The sequence below is a fragment of the Hyperoodon ampullatus genome (genome assembly GCF_949752795.1).
Source record: "Hyperoodon ampullatus genome assembly, chromosome: X".
In the NCBI taxonomy this organism is placed as follows: Eukaryota; Metazoa; Chordata; class Mammalia; order Artiodactyla; family Ziphiidae; genus Hyperoodon; species Hyperoodon ampullatus.
Window position 1 is genome coordinate 97,878,090 of NC_136913.1, and position 15,387 is coordinate 97,893,476.

At 43.9% G+C, this 15,387-nt stretch overlaps 1 protein-coding gene across 1 annotated transcript in view; it reads right to left on the reverse strand.

Annotated features, from left to right (window-relative positions):
- Nucleotides 1-232: 232 nt before the first annotated feature.
- AMOT (angiomotin) overlaps nucleotides 233-15,387 on the reverse strand; it is a gene marked incomplete at both ends in the record, with an annotated part of 45,639 nt that continues 30,484 nt past the window's right edge. Inside the window, 6 exons of the mRNA XM_079727693.1 lie at nucleotides 233-330; nucleotides 681-1,364; nucleotides 2,496-2,728; nucleotides 3,737-3,859; nucleotides 11,317-11,507; nucleotides 12,471-12,620. Of these exons, the coding sequence (XP_079583819.1) occupies nucleotides 233-330; nucleotides 681-1,364; nucleotides 2,496-2,728; nucleotides 3,737-3,859; nucleotides 11,317-11,507; nucleotides 12,471-12,620 (1,479 nt within the window). The remainder of the gene's footprint in view (nucleotides 331-680; nucleotides 1,365-2,495; nucleotides 2,729-3,736; nucleotides 3,860-11,316; nucleotides 11,508-12,470; nucleotides 12,621-15,387) is intronic.

Genomic DNA, 15,387 nt, shown 5'->3' on the forward strand with positions numbered 1-15,387 from the left:
TAAACTTTAGAGCACATTCTGATTGATCTGGCTTCAGAGGTACTCTCTAAGTGTACCAGAAGACTGGAGTTCATATGGTATTACCTAAGTACTATGTTGTTTCAATAAAAAGTCCCTTTAAAAAACATCCCCCCACCCAACCCTTGTCCTCACCCTCAAAATAAGAACAAACAAAAGGGAAAAATGATTAAAAGCATTCTTGCTGATAAACTGCAGCTCTTGATTAAGCCATTTAGATGAGATATTCCACCATCTCTGCATCAGGCTCTTGTCCCAGGATCTGAATGGGAGCTTTTCTTTCCAGAGTATTGGAGTGGAAAACAGGGCCATCTAAATGGAAATAAGGGGTTAGAAAACACTTAGGGACAAGGTGAAAACTCAAATTTTAGAAGTGGCTTTAGAGCCCCCATTAAGCCTATGGCAAAGTGACATTGGCCCACTACACTCCCTCTGCTGTTCACCTGAGCATTTACTTTTACTGGGAAAATGACCTTGACTCATCCCCGTTCTATCCTGGAGAAGTCATTTACAGACTCTCTGCCCTTATCTCCTCTGATTAATCTGCTTTAGAACTTGAAAAGCGCTGCCCATATGACCGGGCTGTGCCTAAACAGCAGGCCAACCACCCAATCTGTCACTGAGGGCAGAACCCAGGGCTACCTGATCCGGAGAATTACTACCTGTCTTATCTGGATTGCAGCTCAAACTTGGTATAGACAAACGACGTGGTCCAGAACCGGCAGCTGGACTTGCAGGAGCCTCAGCCTGAGCCAAAGCTGGAGCTGGAGCTGGAGCTGGAGGAGCAGCTGCAGCCGGAGCTGGAGTTGGTGCCTGAGTCTGAGCTGGAGCAGAAGCCTGAGCCGCTGCTGAAGCCGGAACTGGAGTTGGAGCCGGAGCTGGAACCGGAGCCGGAGCAGCTGGAGCAAGCTGAACAGCAGCAGCAGCAGCAGGAGCAACAACAGCAGCAGCAACAGCAGAGGCAGCAGCTGGAATCTGAGCAGCAGCAGCAGCTGGAGAAACAGCAGCAGCAAGAGCAGCAGCAGCAGTTGCTGGAGACGGGGCGGCGGCGGCGGCGGCTGGAGTGGCAGCGGCAACAGCCACTGGAGCAGCAGCTACCATGGTGGTGGTGTTGGTGGCAGCGGTGGCAGTGATGGCAGCAGCAGTGGCGGCAGCAGCAACTGGAGCAGGAACAGAGATGGGAGCGACAGCTGCGGTTTTGTTGGGTTCCGTTCCCCGTTCTGTTTGCGTGCTGCAGTCCCGGCTGCCTGTCTTGGAGTGAGCTGACAGTAGGGGAGTCGAGGGCGGCACAGGCGAGGGGGTGGAAGGGACAGCCTCGGCACGGTAGTCTCCACCCAGGAGGATACCTACAGAGGAAAGAGGGAAGGAGCTTAGAAAACTACAGGCTATTCCAATATAGACATCTGATTACCTCTTCTTCCTTGCAGGAGGTTCAGGAGGAATAGGAACGGTCCCAAATTCTCTACTTTTGCCTCCAGTGAACCCAGGAATCAGTTTGTCAGGCACCTCCCACCGTGGCTAAAAGCTTCTTTCAGACTTGGCAGATCCCTTCTGGTTCTCATTCTCTAATGCCCCAGCGAAACGTATTAAACCTATAAGTGTCCTGGGTATCTGTTCTGATTTATTTTTCCAATGGTGATTGATTTCCAACGAGCGGTCAGAACGCTTCTACTTGGTTCCACTTATAACCAACACCAGCCATTACCAAACAGCTGGAAAGGATCAGGGAAAGAAGTCTGTGGTCGCAGAGGAGTGTGATAGTAATTGTGTGATCTAAGGTTCTAACCATGACCATGGTCCCCCAAATACCTACTCTAAGCAAAGGACACTGCAAGTGTCAGAGGACCAAGAAAGGTATTAGAAGCAACAAAGAGAGCTAAAATTAAAATATACATAGCTTGTTTCCTCAGGCTCCAAAAATGTGCCTCGTGGTATCCACAATACTTCTGGGGTTTTGATTAGAGGGGAAGGAATGGACAGGAATGGAATGAAAAAGTACATTCTGTTCTCATCTCAGAATATTCTGGTAACAAAAACCTGCCACCCAGCTCCATTTAGCTTAACTAGAATTCTGTGTCCTCCTATTATATGGGAGGAAAGAACACAGAAAAAGCTGGAATTTTGAAATTTTCAATGACACGAAAGCCACACGGGCTTTGGACAAAGACAAAAGGTTCCACATGGCAAAGGCCAAAGCTGAGAATTTTTAAGAGGAAATTGAAGTTATCTTCTTTCCCACCCAAACAGAACTCAGGATTCTTATCGTCTAGGGCTGTGGCTTCAACCAGTGTTCTCTCAGTGAGACTTCATGGTGTCTCCTAAATATGCAGTCAGCCTCTCAGGAGGACAAAACCCAACCAGGTATATCTTCCTCTCTAGAAGTGGGACCATTACTCCTCATTGCCACGTGGGCACGTATCCAAGTCAGGGCTCTCTTTAAACGTGTCACTTTAATCTTCCTTATTTACTGTCATTACCTAGGCTCCCCTTCCAGCTCTTGTCATCCCGCTTCTCTTCCATGATGGGGGTGCCAGTCAGGGTGGAAGAATGGGAGAGCAAGCCTGATCCAGCATTGGAAATGGACATCAGAGACTTTGCTGGCCGCATAGATGACAGCTGCTCTGTCTTACTTGGCTCCTTCCGGGAACGCTGCTGGAGTACCTTGATCATGGCATCCTTCTCAATAATCTGGGCATGGAGGGTCTTAATCCTAGGAGCCAAAGACAAAGAACATATAAAACATTGTTGCCACCTCCAGGTTCTGGTCTCACTACCTGCATGGACTTGAGCTTCCATTATCTTTTTGACTAGGGGGTGGTCTACTTATTTCTGAGTTGTAAGACAAGAGACAGTGTGCAACAATTTTTAATGCACACCCATATGGGCACAGAGGAACATCCAGGAGTTGTCAGTTAAACCTTAGGAAGCCAAAGAAAAGTATCTGTGAAAAGAAGGGCTGTATATGAGAGAGTAAACTGATGTAGTGGGTACCTTAGTGAACAATCTGAGTCAATGGAAATGATGAGTCAATCAGTGAGAAGATGAGATCTTCTAAGAATGGGCTACTTCGGCTAATAAGTAAATGATCATGCGCTTGTAAGAGACATCAGATGCCCCATCTCCAAGTTTGAGTGGATGTTCTTTTTTTTTTTTTTTTTTTTTTTGTGGTACGCGGGCCTCTCACTGCTGTGGCCTCTCCCGCTGCAGAGCACAGGCTCCAGACACGCAGGCTCAATGGCCATGGCTCACGGGCCCAGCCACTCCACAGGATGTGGGATCCTCCCGGACCGGGGCATGAACCCGCGTCCCCTGAATCGGCAGGTGGACTCCCAACCACTGCACCACCAGGGAAGCCCTGAGTGGATGTTCTTTTACTGAGCACTCTGCTGTACCACAGAGTTGAGGTGCAATGCTAGAAAGAATACCTCAGAGTGCAAATACCAACAATTCAGTTCTGGCAGAGGGCATATGGAAGCAATTTACCAAGGACAATGGGGAAATCAGTGTTACTTGGAATTCCAGAGTTAGTGGGAATGATCAAGGTAAAGGTCATTGCATCTCAAATCCTAAATAACAGGCTGGCAGGGGTGCAGGGCTGGGGGGAGGCTGCATTATCAGGTTCCCCTGTTGTGAATGAAGATGCTTGCCCTTCCCTACTGACCTATCTGGTCTCCATACCAACTTCTCAGATCCACCAGAGTCCAGATCAACATTTTACCTGCCCTCCATGTCAAGGCAACGCTTGTTGGCCATCAAGATTTCTTCTTCCTCCTTCTGGATGCGAGCTTCTAGAGCTGTGTCATAGCTGGTGTTAGGAGAGTGGCTGATGACCGTTGTGTCCCTGGGAAGGAAAATGGCAGTGATAATGATGGGAGGGCAACAAAATCTCTGTCCTAAGTCAAAAGCCTTAGGCTGGAAGGCCCTACACTGAAATCAAACTTATTAGGAATGGTTGGTTTCTGGGTGACTTACTGATAAGAATCTCCAAGATGGGAAGGTTCAGCTTTCAGAGCTAGAAGAGGTTATTGACAGACATAACTGCAAAAGTCAGTGATGGATTCTATGAGAAGTGCACAGGCTTGCCTTCAGAACTAGAGAGACACCCTCCCAAAACCTCTGGCAGAAAGTCCCTTCAAGTTTGTAGATCATGACCAGGCAATAGGAAGATATTCATATTTCCACTTTATATGATTATTTATATTACATATGAGATATGCCCACTTTATTCTCATGACAGTCATGAAGGGGAAAAGGCTAGACTTTGAAGGAAGTCAGAGAAAGTACCAAAGAGCTATTGCTACATTCAACAGCTGTAACTCCACCTGAGTGTTTGCTAGAAATGAACTCTAGACATGTCAACAGCCAAGTTCAGGCAGGGCACGGGAGCTGAGTGAGAAGCAGGGCCTTTGAGTCTGTGCTGCTTGATTCCTATCTAAGCTATATCTGAAACATTCAAGTGCCAAATCAATGAGTCTCCCCCAACTAAGTGACTAATCTCTTGCCAGAGTCCCAACTGCATGAGGGACCATCATGTTCCATCTGAAAGTGTCTCATGCCATTAACTCAAGGGGTAATTAATAAGGAGAAAAGTGTGTGTGTGTGTGTGTGTGTGTGTGTGTGTGTGTGTGTGTGTGAGAGAGAGAGAGAGAGAGAGAGAGAGAGAGAAGGGAAGTGAGGAAAGGAGAGGAGAGGAGAGGAGGGGAAAGGATGTAACCCATGGGCAAGGCTGATGTTTACAGCACAAGTCAAAGACATAATGGGAATCCTATACCCTCCTGATAAGTGACGTCATGCATCTTTCTTTAGTTCATTTAGAACTAGTGGTAGGGAAAAGAGGGAAGGGAAGAAAGAAAACTGGATCGTATTTGAGTAACTTGGAGGGAAAGAAAACGAGTTTAGGAAGAATGTTGATGTAATTATGTTGATCTTAAAGAAAACCAGACTATAGGCTGAGGAAACAATGAACTGGCACTGCTGCATTATACTTCCTCTGAGAATGAGGATCTGTGGGAGAACTCCAGGCATCTTTTCTGCTGGCAGCTGGTTATGTCCTGTTAGCATAGAGATTGTGACCAGTGCAGATGGCTGTGAAGGAGCAGTGGAATGAAGAGGCAGAAAGTTGGTATTAAAGTTGGGGAATTTTGGTGAGCTTCTGCAAAATTACTGTTCCCCAAAATGCTTGCATCTTATATGCGAGGCAGAAACAATTCATTTGAATGGTGAAATAATTGGAGAACAAGAAGGGAAAGGACCACAGTGGCTTTCATCATTTGTTAAATTCAAAATATTTTAGTATCTCGGAATTCTACACTTGCTCTAGTGCAGTTCACTTGCTTGCATCCTACTGCGAATGGCCCCTGTGTTCCCAAGTACCCAAGAGGAAGCAGCATTGTGTAGTGTTGAGAGCACAGGCCCTGACTATAGGCCACGCCAGGGTCAAGTTCCACGTTCCCTAGTCCTCTGCCACTAACAAACTCTATGAGCTCAGGAATTGGGTTAACTGCTCTAAGCCTCAGGCTCCTTGTTTGCAAAACTGAGATAATAATTATACTTATATCTCATGGGACTTTGGGGGGGATGAAATGAAAGTGTGCATGTAAAACATGCAGTGCCAGGCACAGTAAAAACACTCAACAAGTTATTATTAAGAGAGAAAAGTGTACGTAGAAAGAGAATAACATACAAGAGAGTATGAGTTGAATGAATTCCAGCTCTTGGTATGATCCTGGAGGCGACCCCCGCAGTGCAGTTCCAATGTGATGGCAGAGGCTTCAGAGGCAGGCCTCTTTTAAAAGTGTATAGTGGGGCTTCCCTGGTGGCGCAGTGGTTGAGAGTCCGCCTGCCGATGCAGGGGACGCGGGTTCGTGCCCCGGTCTGGGAGGATCCCACGTGCCGCGGAGCGGCTGGGCCCGTGAGCCATGGCCGTTGGGCCTGCGCGTCCGGAGCCTGTGCTCCGCAACGGGAGAGGCCACAACAGTGAGAGGCCCACATACCGCAAAAAAAAAAAAAAAAAAAAAAAAAGTGTATAGTGTCTATGGACACTGGGGACTTGAGCGTACGGTTTGTCCCTGGGGGAGCCACTTTCATTGCATAAAAGACCATTCTGGGGACACAGAGCCCTGCCAGCTAATTGATATGGACACTGTGAACTCCTGAGGAATGGAGCCTGAAAATGTGGGGCACTTAGTGAATTCCTACAGAGCTGCCAGGACGGCCTTCGACATCAATCTTCCTTCTAGAAGACTGGGGCTACGGAGCAATGGCTTAAGCAAAAGCAAGCAGGCACAGCATTTGAGGGAGCAACTTGACCTGCTAACTTCCAATACTCTGAGCCTACCCTTAAGCACATCAGTAGAGAGATGCTGGGCTTGAAATGACAACCTAGAGACCCCAAACCGCATATCCCTGAATTACTATCCTGCAACTCAAATTCTTAAGTAAATGGTTTCTGGCAACTATTCCTCCAGTCATCTTCTCTCTCCTTCCTCTGATGAAGTTATCCCCGTCACATTACTTACATTGTTTTCTAGAATGTCACCCATGACCTCCTAATTAAAACATCTAGCGGCCTTTTAAACTTCAAGGCCATCTTTTTCCTATCGGTAGCACCCTTTTGTTTATTTAAAATGGGAGCTCAACCATGAGTGGAGCAGTGTGTTTGAAGTTCCTGGGAGGCTGGAGAGTGGATGGACATGGATAAGACTAGTCCCCGACTGTAGGGAACTTGCAAGGGGAGGGGAAAAAAGTAAATAATTAACTATTACAGAAATGAGTTTGGACTTTATTCCAATAGGCACTGAAGCTTATTAGAGCTTTTCAAAGGGAATGAAATGATCCAAGCTATGGTTCAGGAAGACAGCATTATCTCTGCTGAAATGTAATGGAGGGATTAGAGGAGCCATAATACTGGAATCGGGCAGACCAGTCAGAAAGGTTATAATCCCAGCAAGAGATATTGAAAACAGGACCCGGTGAAGTGGCAAGGGAAATGGAAACAGGCTACAGGAAGCAGAATTGCTAGAACTTGGAGACTATTTAAATGTGGGTGTTAGGGAGAGGGAAGAATGAATGAGGACTTTGTTGTTTCTAATTCAAATGACTAGAAAAGATGGCATACTGCTCGTTTTCTGTGATAGGAAACCAAGGAGAACTTTCTTTCTTTTTGGAAAATGCCTATAATGGGTTTTGATTTTAGTTACAGTGGACTTAAAGTGTCTTATGAATAGCCATATGACAATATCCATCCAACAAGTTGTTGAAAATTCTAACTTTAATCTTAGAGATGTCAGAGTTACTATCTGAAGCTATAGTAGAGAACAAGATAACTAAGACAGAAGGTAGAATGAGAAGAAAGCAGAGAACGGAACCTGAGAAAGGCCTCCACAGCGCAAGACTAGGTAGACATGCGTCACGTGTGTGACCAGTTTCTACCTTCTGCTTTCCCTTTCTTTACTTCCTTCTTTCCCAGATTTACTTTGTCCCAAATAAAAGCGAAACATTGCACATTCTGAGAAAGGTAACAACCTGATTCAGTAAATGCAAAGAAATAAATTACTGGTTGATCGGGTGTGTTATCTTTTTGCTGCTATTCAGAAATAAATCACCATTTGTGAGCTGAAACTAAAAATCTGCACTGCCAAATCAGTTCTTCTGAGATGAACTCCTACTTGGTAGTAATTTCCCTCATCTACATTAAGCATCTGGAGAGGAATACTCTAGGAACACAATAATATGAAGTTAAAATATAAGCCATGTTTTTGTGATTATTTATGATAATCTAAGAAACTAAATAATAAGCCTCAAATAGTAACTCTTGAACAGGTAGTATTCCCTATTTCACCATCTTTGAAATCATCCTATCTGGGAGGCAGCAGAGTATATATAGCACTTAAGGTATCAAAAATGTAGATTTAAGCCCTGGTTCTTCTGCCTCTTAGTAGCTGTGTGATCTTAGGGGAATTCTTTAATCTGTCTGTGCCTCAGTTTCCTCATCTGTAGAATGGATACCAGTACTTCTCTCAAAGAATTATTGTGAAGATAAGCAATAATTGTAAAGTGCTTAGAAGTGTACCTTATATAGTAAACACTACATGTGATTTCTTGCATTAACAGCTTTCCCTTTGACAAGAGATGCTTCACAGAATCAAAATGCCGGAATGGGTATAAAACAGATAACCCAATATGTCTTCTCACCTGAGAAAAGACATATGTCTATTCCTATATTTAAAAATCTATATTTTATTATTCACAGTGGCCAAACACTGGAAACAATCCGAATATCCATCATCAAGTGAATGCATGAACTGTGGTACATCCATGCTATGGAGCACTACTCAGCAATAAAAAGGAATAAACTATTGGTATACGCATTAACTTAGAGCAAGCTCAAAGTAATCATGCTGAGTGAAAGAAATCAAACAAAAAAAGTACATATTATATGGCTCTTTTTATATGATGCTCTAGAAAAGGCAAAATTACAATGACAACAGATGTTGTCTGGGGTCAGGCATGGGAGGAAGGGATCAAGTTAAAGGGGCATAAGGGCACTTTAGAATGTGTCCTCTATCTTGATGGTAGTAGTGGCTACATTATTATATACAATTACCAACATTCACCAAACCAGACACTTAAAATAAGTGGTTTTTAAATATGTGAACAATACTTCAATTGAAAAAATTCAACAACTACCATTGTATGACCCCAGCAACATTTCCTAATTGTGCAACTTATTATTTATGTATGAGCTATTATTTTACAAATATATTAAGTTTGAGATACTTAATATCTCAGAATAATAAGCAGAATACACAGAAACTGAGCAGGCTGGTACAATGTGGCACTAGATTTAAGGATTTAAGTTGTATAGAGTTAGAAAGCATTTCCTTTCTTCTTTTACTTCTTCCTTTCGCCCTCTTTCTTTTTTCTCCTTTTTTTCCTTCCTTCATTACTCAAACATATGTTGAGCACTTTCCATCTGCAGCCAATATCCTAGGCACTTAAAAAGTATTTTGGAAGAAAATAGAATATAAAGCCTTTACTACAGAAAGGGGTGAAGAGCAGAACCTTGGTCAGTACATTTAGGGTTGGGAGGAGGGAAAGTGAAATCACTGGACAGAAAAGAAATGGCAGAAGAGATGCTGGAAGGGAAGGCAGAAGAGCCCACAGGTTCTGAAACAAAGTTTTCTGAATGTTACTTTCCAAATTTGAAATCTCATAAAGAAAGAAAGAAAGGAGGAGTAGGAAACTAATCTCTGTGGCAGAGCATAAGAAGCAAATCTTTGGAAAAATAGTATAATCTTAGCAATAGAAGGGTCTGGAACAATCACCTAGTCCAATTCTCTCATTTTACAGGAATTCAAATACAATCTCTCAGTCTCTTCTGTGGGTTGTATTAATAGGCATGCAAAAGGTACACAGTCCAGATATGGAATGTTTGTCCAGGGAACTATTACAAAGTGTTCCTTAGGTGGGAACTGGCTGCTTTTTACCATATTAAATGATAAGCATGCACATTTTACTGAAAACAGTGATTGCATGGAAACTTTCTACCTGGTGATTTAAAGGAATTCAATTTAAATCAAATCTATTTTATGGGAGCCAACAGATTCTGGAAAGAAATCCATCTGAAAGGGGATTCTCCCAATATTCAAAACTTTCCAGGGAGGAAGGAAAGGGGTAGTTTCTTTATACAAGGCCCCCAAATGACAACCTCCTAGCTTTCCTGCATTTTGACCTGGAGTCTATTCTGAAGTCAGTTTCAACAGTGAACTTCCCAGCACCAAGAACCCTGGCTTTCCAACATTTTCTCACACCGCACACCTTCATGAGCTGTATCTTTCTAAGTTTCTGCCCAAAGATGACAAAAATGCCCTGCACCTCTTTGTCAGTGTTAGGGTTTCCTGAATAACCTCTGAACCAGCACTGGGCACAGGTGTTTTCTTGGGAACCAGCAGCTAAAATTACACTTCATTCTGCTTCTAAGCTGCCTACAAACTTCTCAACCATCTTCCAGCCCAGCTGTGGCTTCTCTGCACTCTATTACTACACTGGCATGGACTGAGCACACTGTTCTCAGAAAAAAAAAAAAAAAAACAAAGACAGGTAAGCTTAAGCCCATGAGGACCTCAAAATCAAGGCACAGGCAATTTCAATCTGTTTAAGGTTTATAGGGGGTATCTGGAGACAGACAGAGCATGTTAGGGAAACGTAAGATGTCTTCCTGAAGAATTGGGAATAGGTTTACAAACCACCAGTCCAGCTTTTAAGCATTGACCTCCCTCTGATTTGACATGAGAAGGACTCGAAAATAAATGTATCCACTGCCCCCTCCACACACATATTCCAACCCAAAGTCTGGCAAGTGCTGCCAGACTCTGCCGGCTCACCACATTTAGGAGAATGCTAAAAACAACGCGATGATTTTTAATAACTTTCTGGATAGAGACCTATCTGGGTGCAATATGCTATAGCCTGCCTTAGATACCCAACTCCAGACCATGGGTCTGTCTGTATCTCCAACAATCCACATCATCTCCTGATTTGAATTTAGTTTTTGTTTCTTTCCCAACTGATGATTACAAACAGCAGCGAGACAAACTGGATAAGAGCACTGTGTCCTCCAAAGAACAATAATAAATGTTTATAATGAGAAAAGGGGAACACATAAAGGGCAAAAAATGAAAACACCTCCTGCCATTTTCTCTCCCTTACCAAATGGAATGTGACTGCTTACATGTGATGAACTTGGAGGCACAGAGAATGTGGGCTTCAAATATAGACGTTCTCAAAGGGCAGGGATGGATTCATGTTCAGCACAGTCTTTGGCATACCTTGGACAAGCCAGAGCTATCAAATGGCAGTAGCCACTCCTGAGTGACATTTAGTTTCTGAGTGGCATTTCTCTGGAGAAGCTTTCATTCCAGTCCTGGGGCTAAACAAAGAAGCCTACACATGTGGCTGAAAGAACCTGAGGCTTTGGGGAAGGAGGTGTGTGGACGTTCAGTTGATCCCATCTGCAAGTGTTCTGGCTCCTGAAGAAAGCTGAACTATGATTCCAGTAAGTTCATCAGTAACTTTAATTTACAAATCCTGGACCCTCTGCCCCACAGTTGTTCAGTCTCTGCATAACCAGATCGAAGAAAACAAAAACCACACACTTAAGCAGAAACTGAGAAAAAAGAAACAGAACATTATGGGGGAAAAAAAAACACTGGAAAACCTATTAATCAATCAGTCACTTTTCTGTTCTCCACACCACCCCTGCCCTTCATTCAGGGACTCTACCAGCCAGCCACTTACCTCTGAGCAGCTACGGTGGCCGCAGCATCCAGAGCAAAATGTCTCATCACATTCTCCTCTAAATACTTCTGTTCCCACTTAGTCATGTCAGCTTCCAGGGCCAGGATCCTCTCCTCCTTCTCACGAAGGAGCTCCATCAGTGCAGCGGCATTGTATTCTGAAACATTGGTGGGCTGAGAGTTGCCCTGGCGCTGTTGGAGGAGATGCCGAGACCCCTGATGTTAATGAGTTAGGACCATAGTGGCTGAGTCCCATTTGAAGAGCCCTTATTTTTGGAAAGGATTACTGCCCAAGCCAGCCACTTGAGTTTGGATTCTGATTCAGAAGCAAGGGGAATTCATAGGACTTTCTACCTCGGGCTTGAGTATGAGACTCTCGATCACGAAAGGAGCCTGCCATGTCAAATGGTCATGCTGCTCAGAAAGTGGACCAATGGTTTAAAAATTACTAGCCCCGGGGGCTTCCCTGGTGGCACAGTGGTTGAGAGTCCGCCTGCCGATGCAGGGGACACAGGTTCGTGCCCCGGTCTGGGAAGATCCCACATGCCGCGGAGCAGCTGGGCCCGTGAGCCATGGCCGCTTAGCCTGCGCGTCCGGAGCCTGTGCTCCGCAACGGGAGAGGCCACGGCAGTGAGAGGCCCGCGTACCAAAAAAAAAAAAAAAAAAAAAAATTACTAGCCCTGCCGGCCAGCATGGTTCTCCATAGAAACGGAAATTAAAAATCTAGGATTTGGTCTCTGCCTTGCCCCTAAACTTGTTGTGTGACCTTAAGGGAGTCATGCCACCTTTCCTGGGTCTTGATTTTCTCTCATCTAAAAGTGAGGAGATGTATGGCCAAATGATTCTAAAGACCATTTCCAATCCTAAAATGTCCAGGAGTCTATTTGTATACCGTCTTCACTTCTTATAGGGCCTACTGTTTCTGGGGTTCATATGAAAACAAAAAGTGCAAGATAATAGGCATTAAGGATTTTGCTGTGATAGGAAGCTAAGGAAGCCAACTTCGTCTTTACAATTGGGAGGCGCTCTGGAGTAAGATCAGGTGGGGCAAAAAACCTGAAGATGAGCAAGAGTGTATTTTTGGATTTTCATGTCAGACACTATCTGACAAATAAGCAATCAAGAGCAATCTCATTTTCTTGAAGTTCTCTATACCTGCTGGATTCGGAGGGATTCCAGTTCTCTCTCCAGTCGTGTCCGGAGACGGTGCTCCAGCTGCTCTCGTTTTTCACATGCTGCCTGGAGCTGTACAAGAGCTTGCTGCATCTTTTCCACCTTATCTACGTACACTTGCTTCTTTTTCAGCTGAAAATCCAGGTTGGGAGAATTACAAGATAGAAGGAAAGAGAACAACAGGGTCAGTTATACAGCCCCCAAATCCAGCCTTGTGTTTAGATCTCTTCCTGTCCAGCTCCAGAAAGGCATGAATGGCAAGAAGGTCCTTCATGAGTATCGGGCTGCCTTGTATTTACCATACAGAGAATGTCTCAAGGGATAGGAACTAGGAGCTCCTTTCTTATCTCTCCCTCCTTCCCCATCTCTATGTTTTCCCCAAGTCTATTTCTATCAGTAGAGTCTGTCTTAGATGGCAAGCTCTTAAGATTCCCATTTATGGATGTCCTCACCTCTGCTCTTCTTCACTCTAAACTGTAATATTCTGGGGGAGGGTATATCTTACATTGGTCATTATAGTAGGGGAATGCTAAAGAAATAAAAGGGGGGCTTCTCCAGGGATAAGAGTTTAATTCGGAATGGAAAGGAAGCCTACCCACTTTATATAGCTGTCTCCTCTCCAAGTGAGAGAAAAAGGGAGGTCAACTGCTGCAGGTAGAGGGAGGCCAGAATTGTCTTTCTGAACTCTATAGTCCTGGTAATTACTCAATGTAATCATCACTGCTCTCCTGGAATGTTTCTGCTCCTCAAAAGTGAAGCTGCTGGGACTTCCCTGGTGGTCCAGTGGTTAAGACTGTGTGCTCCCAATGCGGGGGGCACGGGTTCGATACCCGGTCAGGGAACTAGATCCCGCATGCCGCAACTAATGATCCCGCGTGCCACAATGAAGATCCTGCATGCTGCAAGTAAGACCCAGTGTAGCCAAAAAAAAAAAAAAGAAAGTGAAGCTACCATGCAATGGTTCATCTTTAGTCTCTTCATTGACCAGCACTGCCCCGCCCCAGTTCTTTATTAAAAGAACACAGGTCACTTGCGATTTCTGCCTCACTCATGAGCCTGAGTTGATAACATTGGACCGTAACCTCTCAACTATCACTCTGGGACCTTTAAAGATATCTAAAGATGCAAACTAATGAATCAAATCTAAGACTAAATGAGATCAAATATGATTCTTCCTCTTTGCAAGCTTATGAACCATAACCAAAAACAAAGGTAGAAGCAGGCTGGGACTAAGAGTTTGAGTTCTTTGTACCCTTGTAACTTCCAAGGCAAATCCCATCATGGTAAATCGACTCGTTGAAATGAAGGAATGAGGAGAATTTCAGAGCTTTTTAAAGAAGGCATACATACCCTCAACACCTAAGAAGATAGGGGAAGTGCAGCCTTCCCAAATTGTTAGGGATGAGCAGATGGTGCTTCTTCATACCTATAATACTTGTACGGGTGCCTCTCTTGCTAATAAAATCAACGCATGGACTCTTTCTAAAGTAGAAATTCTTCCAAGCTGGTCACATCTGTTATTATTATTTTCGTGAAACCTGTGGTTAGGGATACTCTCATAAGATTTAAATGTGAAAATATTATTGATAACGTGGTCCAAAGGAAATTCAAGAATTCAGCTCAACTCTAACTTTCCAACAAATTCTCAAGCCCTTGAGATACCTAGATAGACAGTTGCAATGTAAAAGGTTACCCACTTTACCAGCACTGTCCACATCCATTTAGCTGAGGCCAGACCAGCAGAACCAACCTGACACCCTCATTGCAGAAACCAGGTAAGACCTTCGTGGTAATGTGTCCAAATCACTGCTCTCTAGAATGTCCACTCAGACAGCAATGGCATGTGCTAATGGGGAAACTCTCCTTGTCTTATAACTGCTCTCTCTCCAAATTAGAATTGCTGAACTTTCTCTAGGTGGAAGAAAACTTACATTTTCCTACCAGACTTGCATTATGCCTTGCCTAGGTGACTGGAAAAACTTTAAAAATTCGTGCTACACTTCTTGACATTTCCTTTCATTCCAAGGCCTAGTTCAATCTTGCCTTGTAAACCAGTTGAGGTGAGTTATAAGTCTAAATGTTTTTATCCATTAGACCTTTCCCTAGGAAATAAAAGAAACAAAAATTGCCATTCTCATCCTCTCAATAAGCTTAAACCTTTCTTTCCTGGGATATGAAACTATTTGTAATAACACTGACTAGGGCAATCAAGACCTTTAGGCCATGGATGCCTCTGCCTTCCTATTTGCTAAGCTTTGAATAATTGGAGAGCAGGAAATATCCTCTAGCCTTTGCCTTTTGGGTTCTATAATCCTGATGAGCTATTTAAAGTTGAATGCATTTATTTGTGAATCTCTCTGAAAACCCTAGGGGAGCAGTGCAATGTTAATGCAGAGAGTGTTAACTATCATTACTGAGGCTTATGGGAGTTATACTTAAAGGCAATTAAAGTTAGATAGTATGCAGTTCTTGCCTTGATGGTAAAGTACCGCAACGTAAGCTCAGAGAACTGAAAAATAAGCAGTCAGGACTAGGTGTATTTCTCTATGCCCTGCCTTTCTTGAGAAAGGAATCCTCAATGTCTTAGCTAAGGAATCCCCAGCAGTGGAAGTCACTGAGCCAACTGTCTGGAAGGGAAAAGCAATAAAGGCCCAGAGAGTTTTCTGAGTTGGCTGAAGATAGTCACACAAGTCAGACAACTTCCACAAACCAGGCCAAGGAAAATCCTATTATGCTTTGCCACTGGGATGATTTTCCACAAGGTACCAGGACCTCTATTGTTGGCATAATTCTTCTACTTCCTTTTTTTTTGCATATCTTTTTTTTTATTGTGCAAAGTGCCAATCTATTATGTCAACAGATCCAAATAACAATCTAGTAGTATGGAAAATCAAGGACA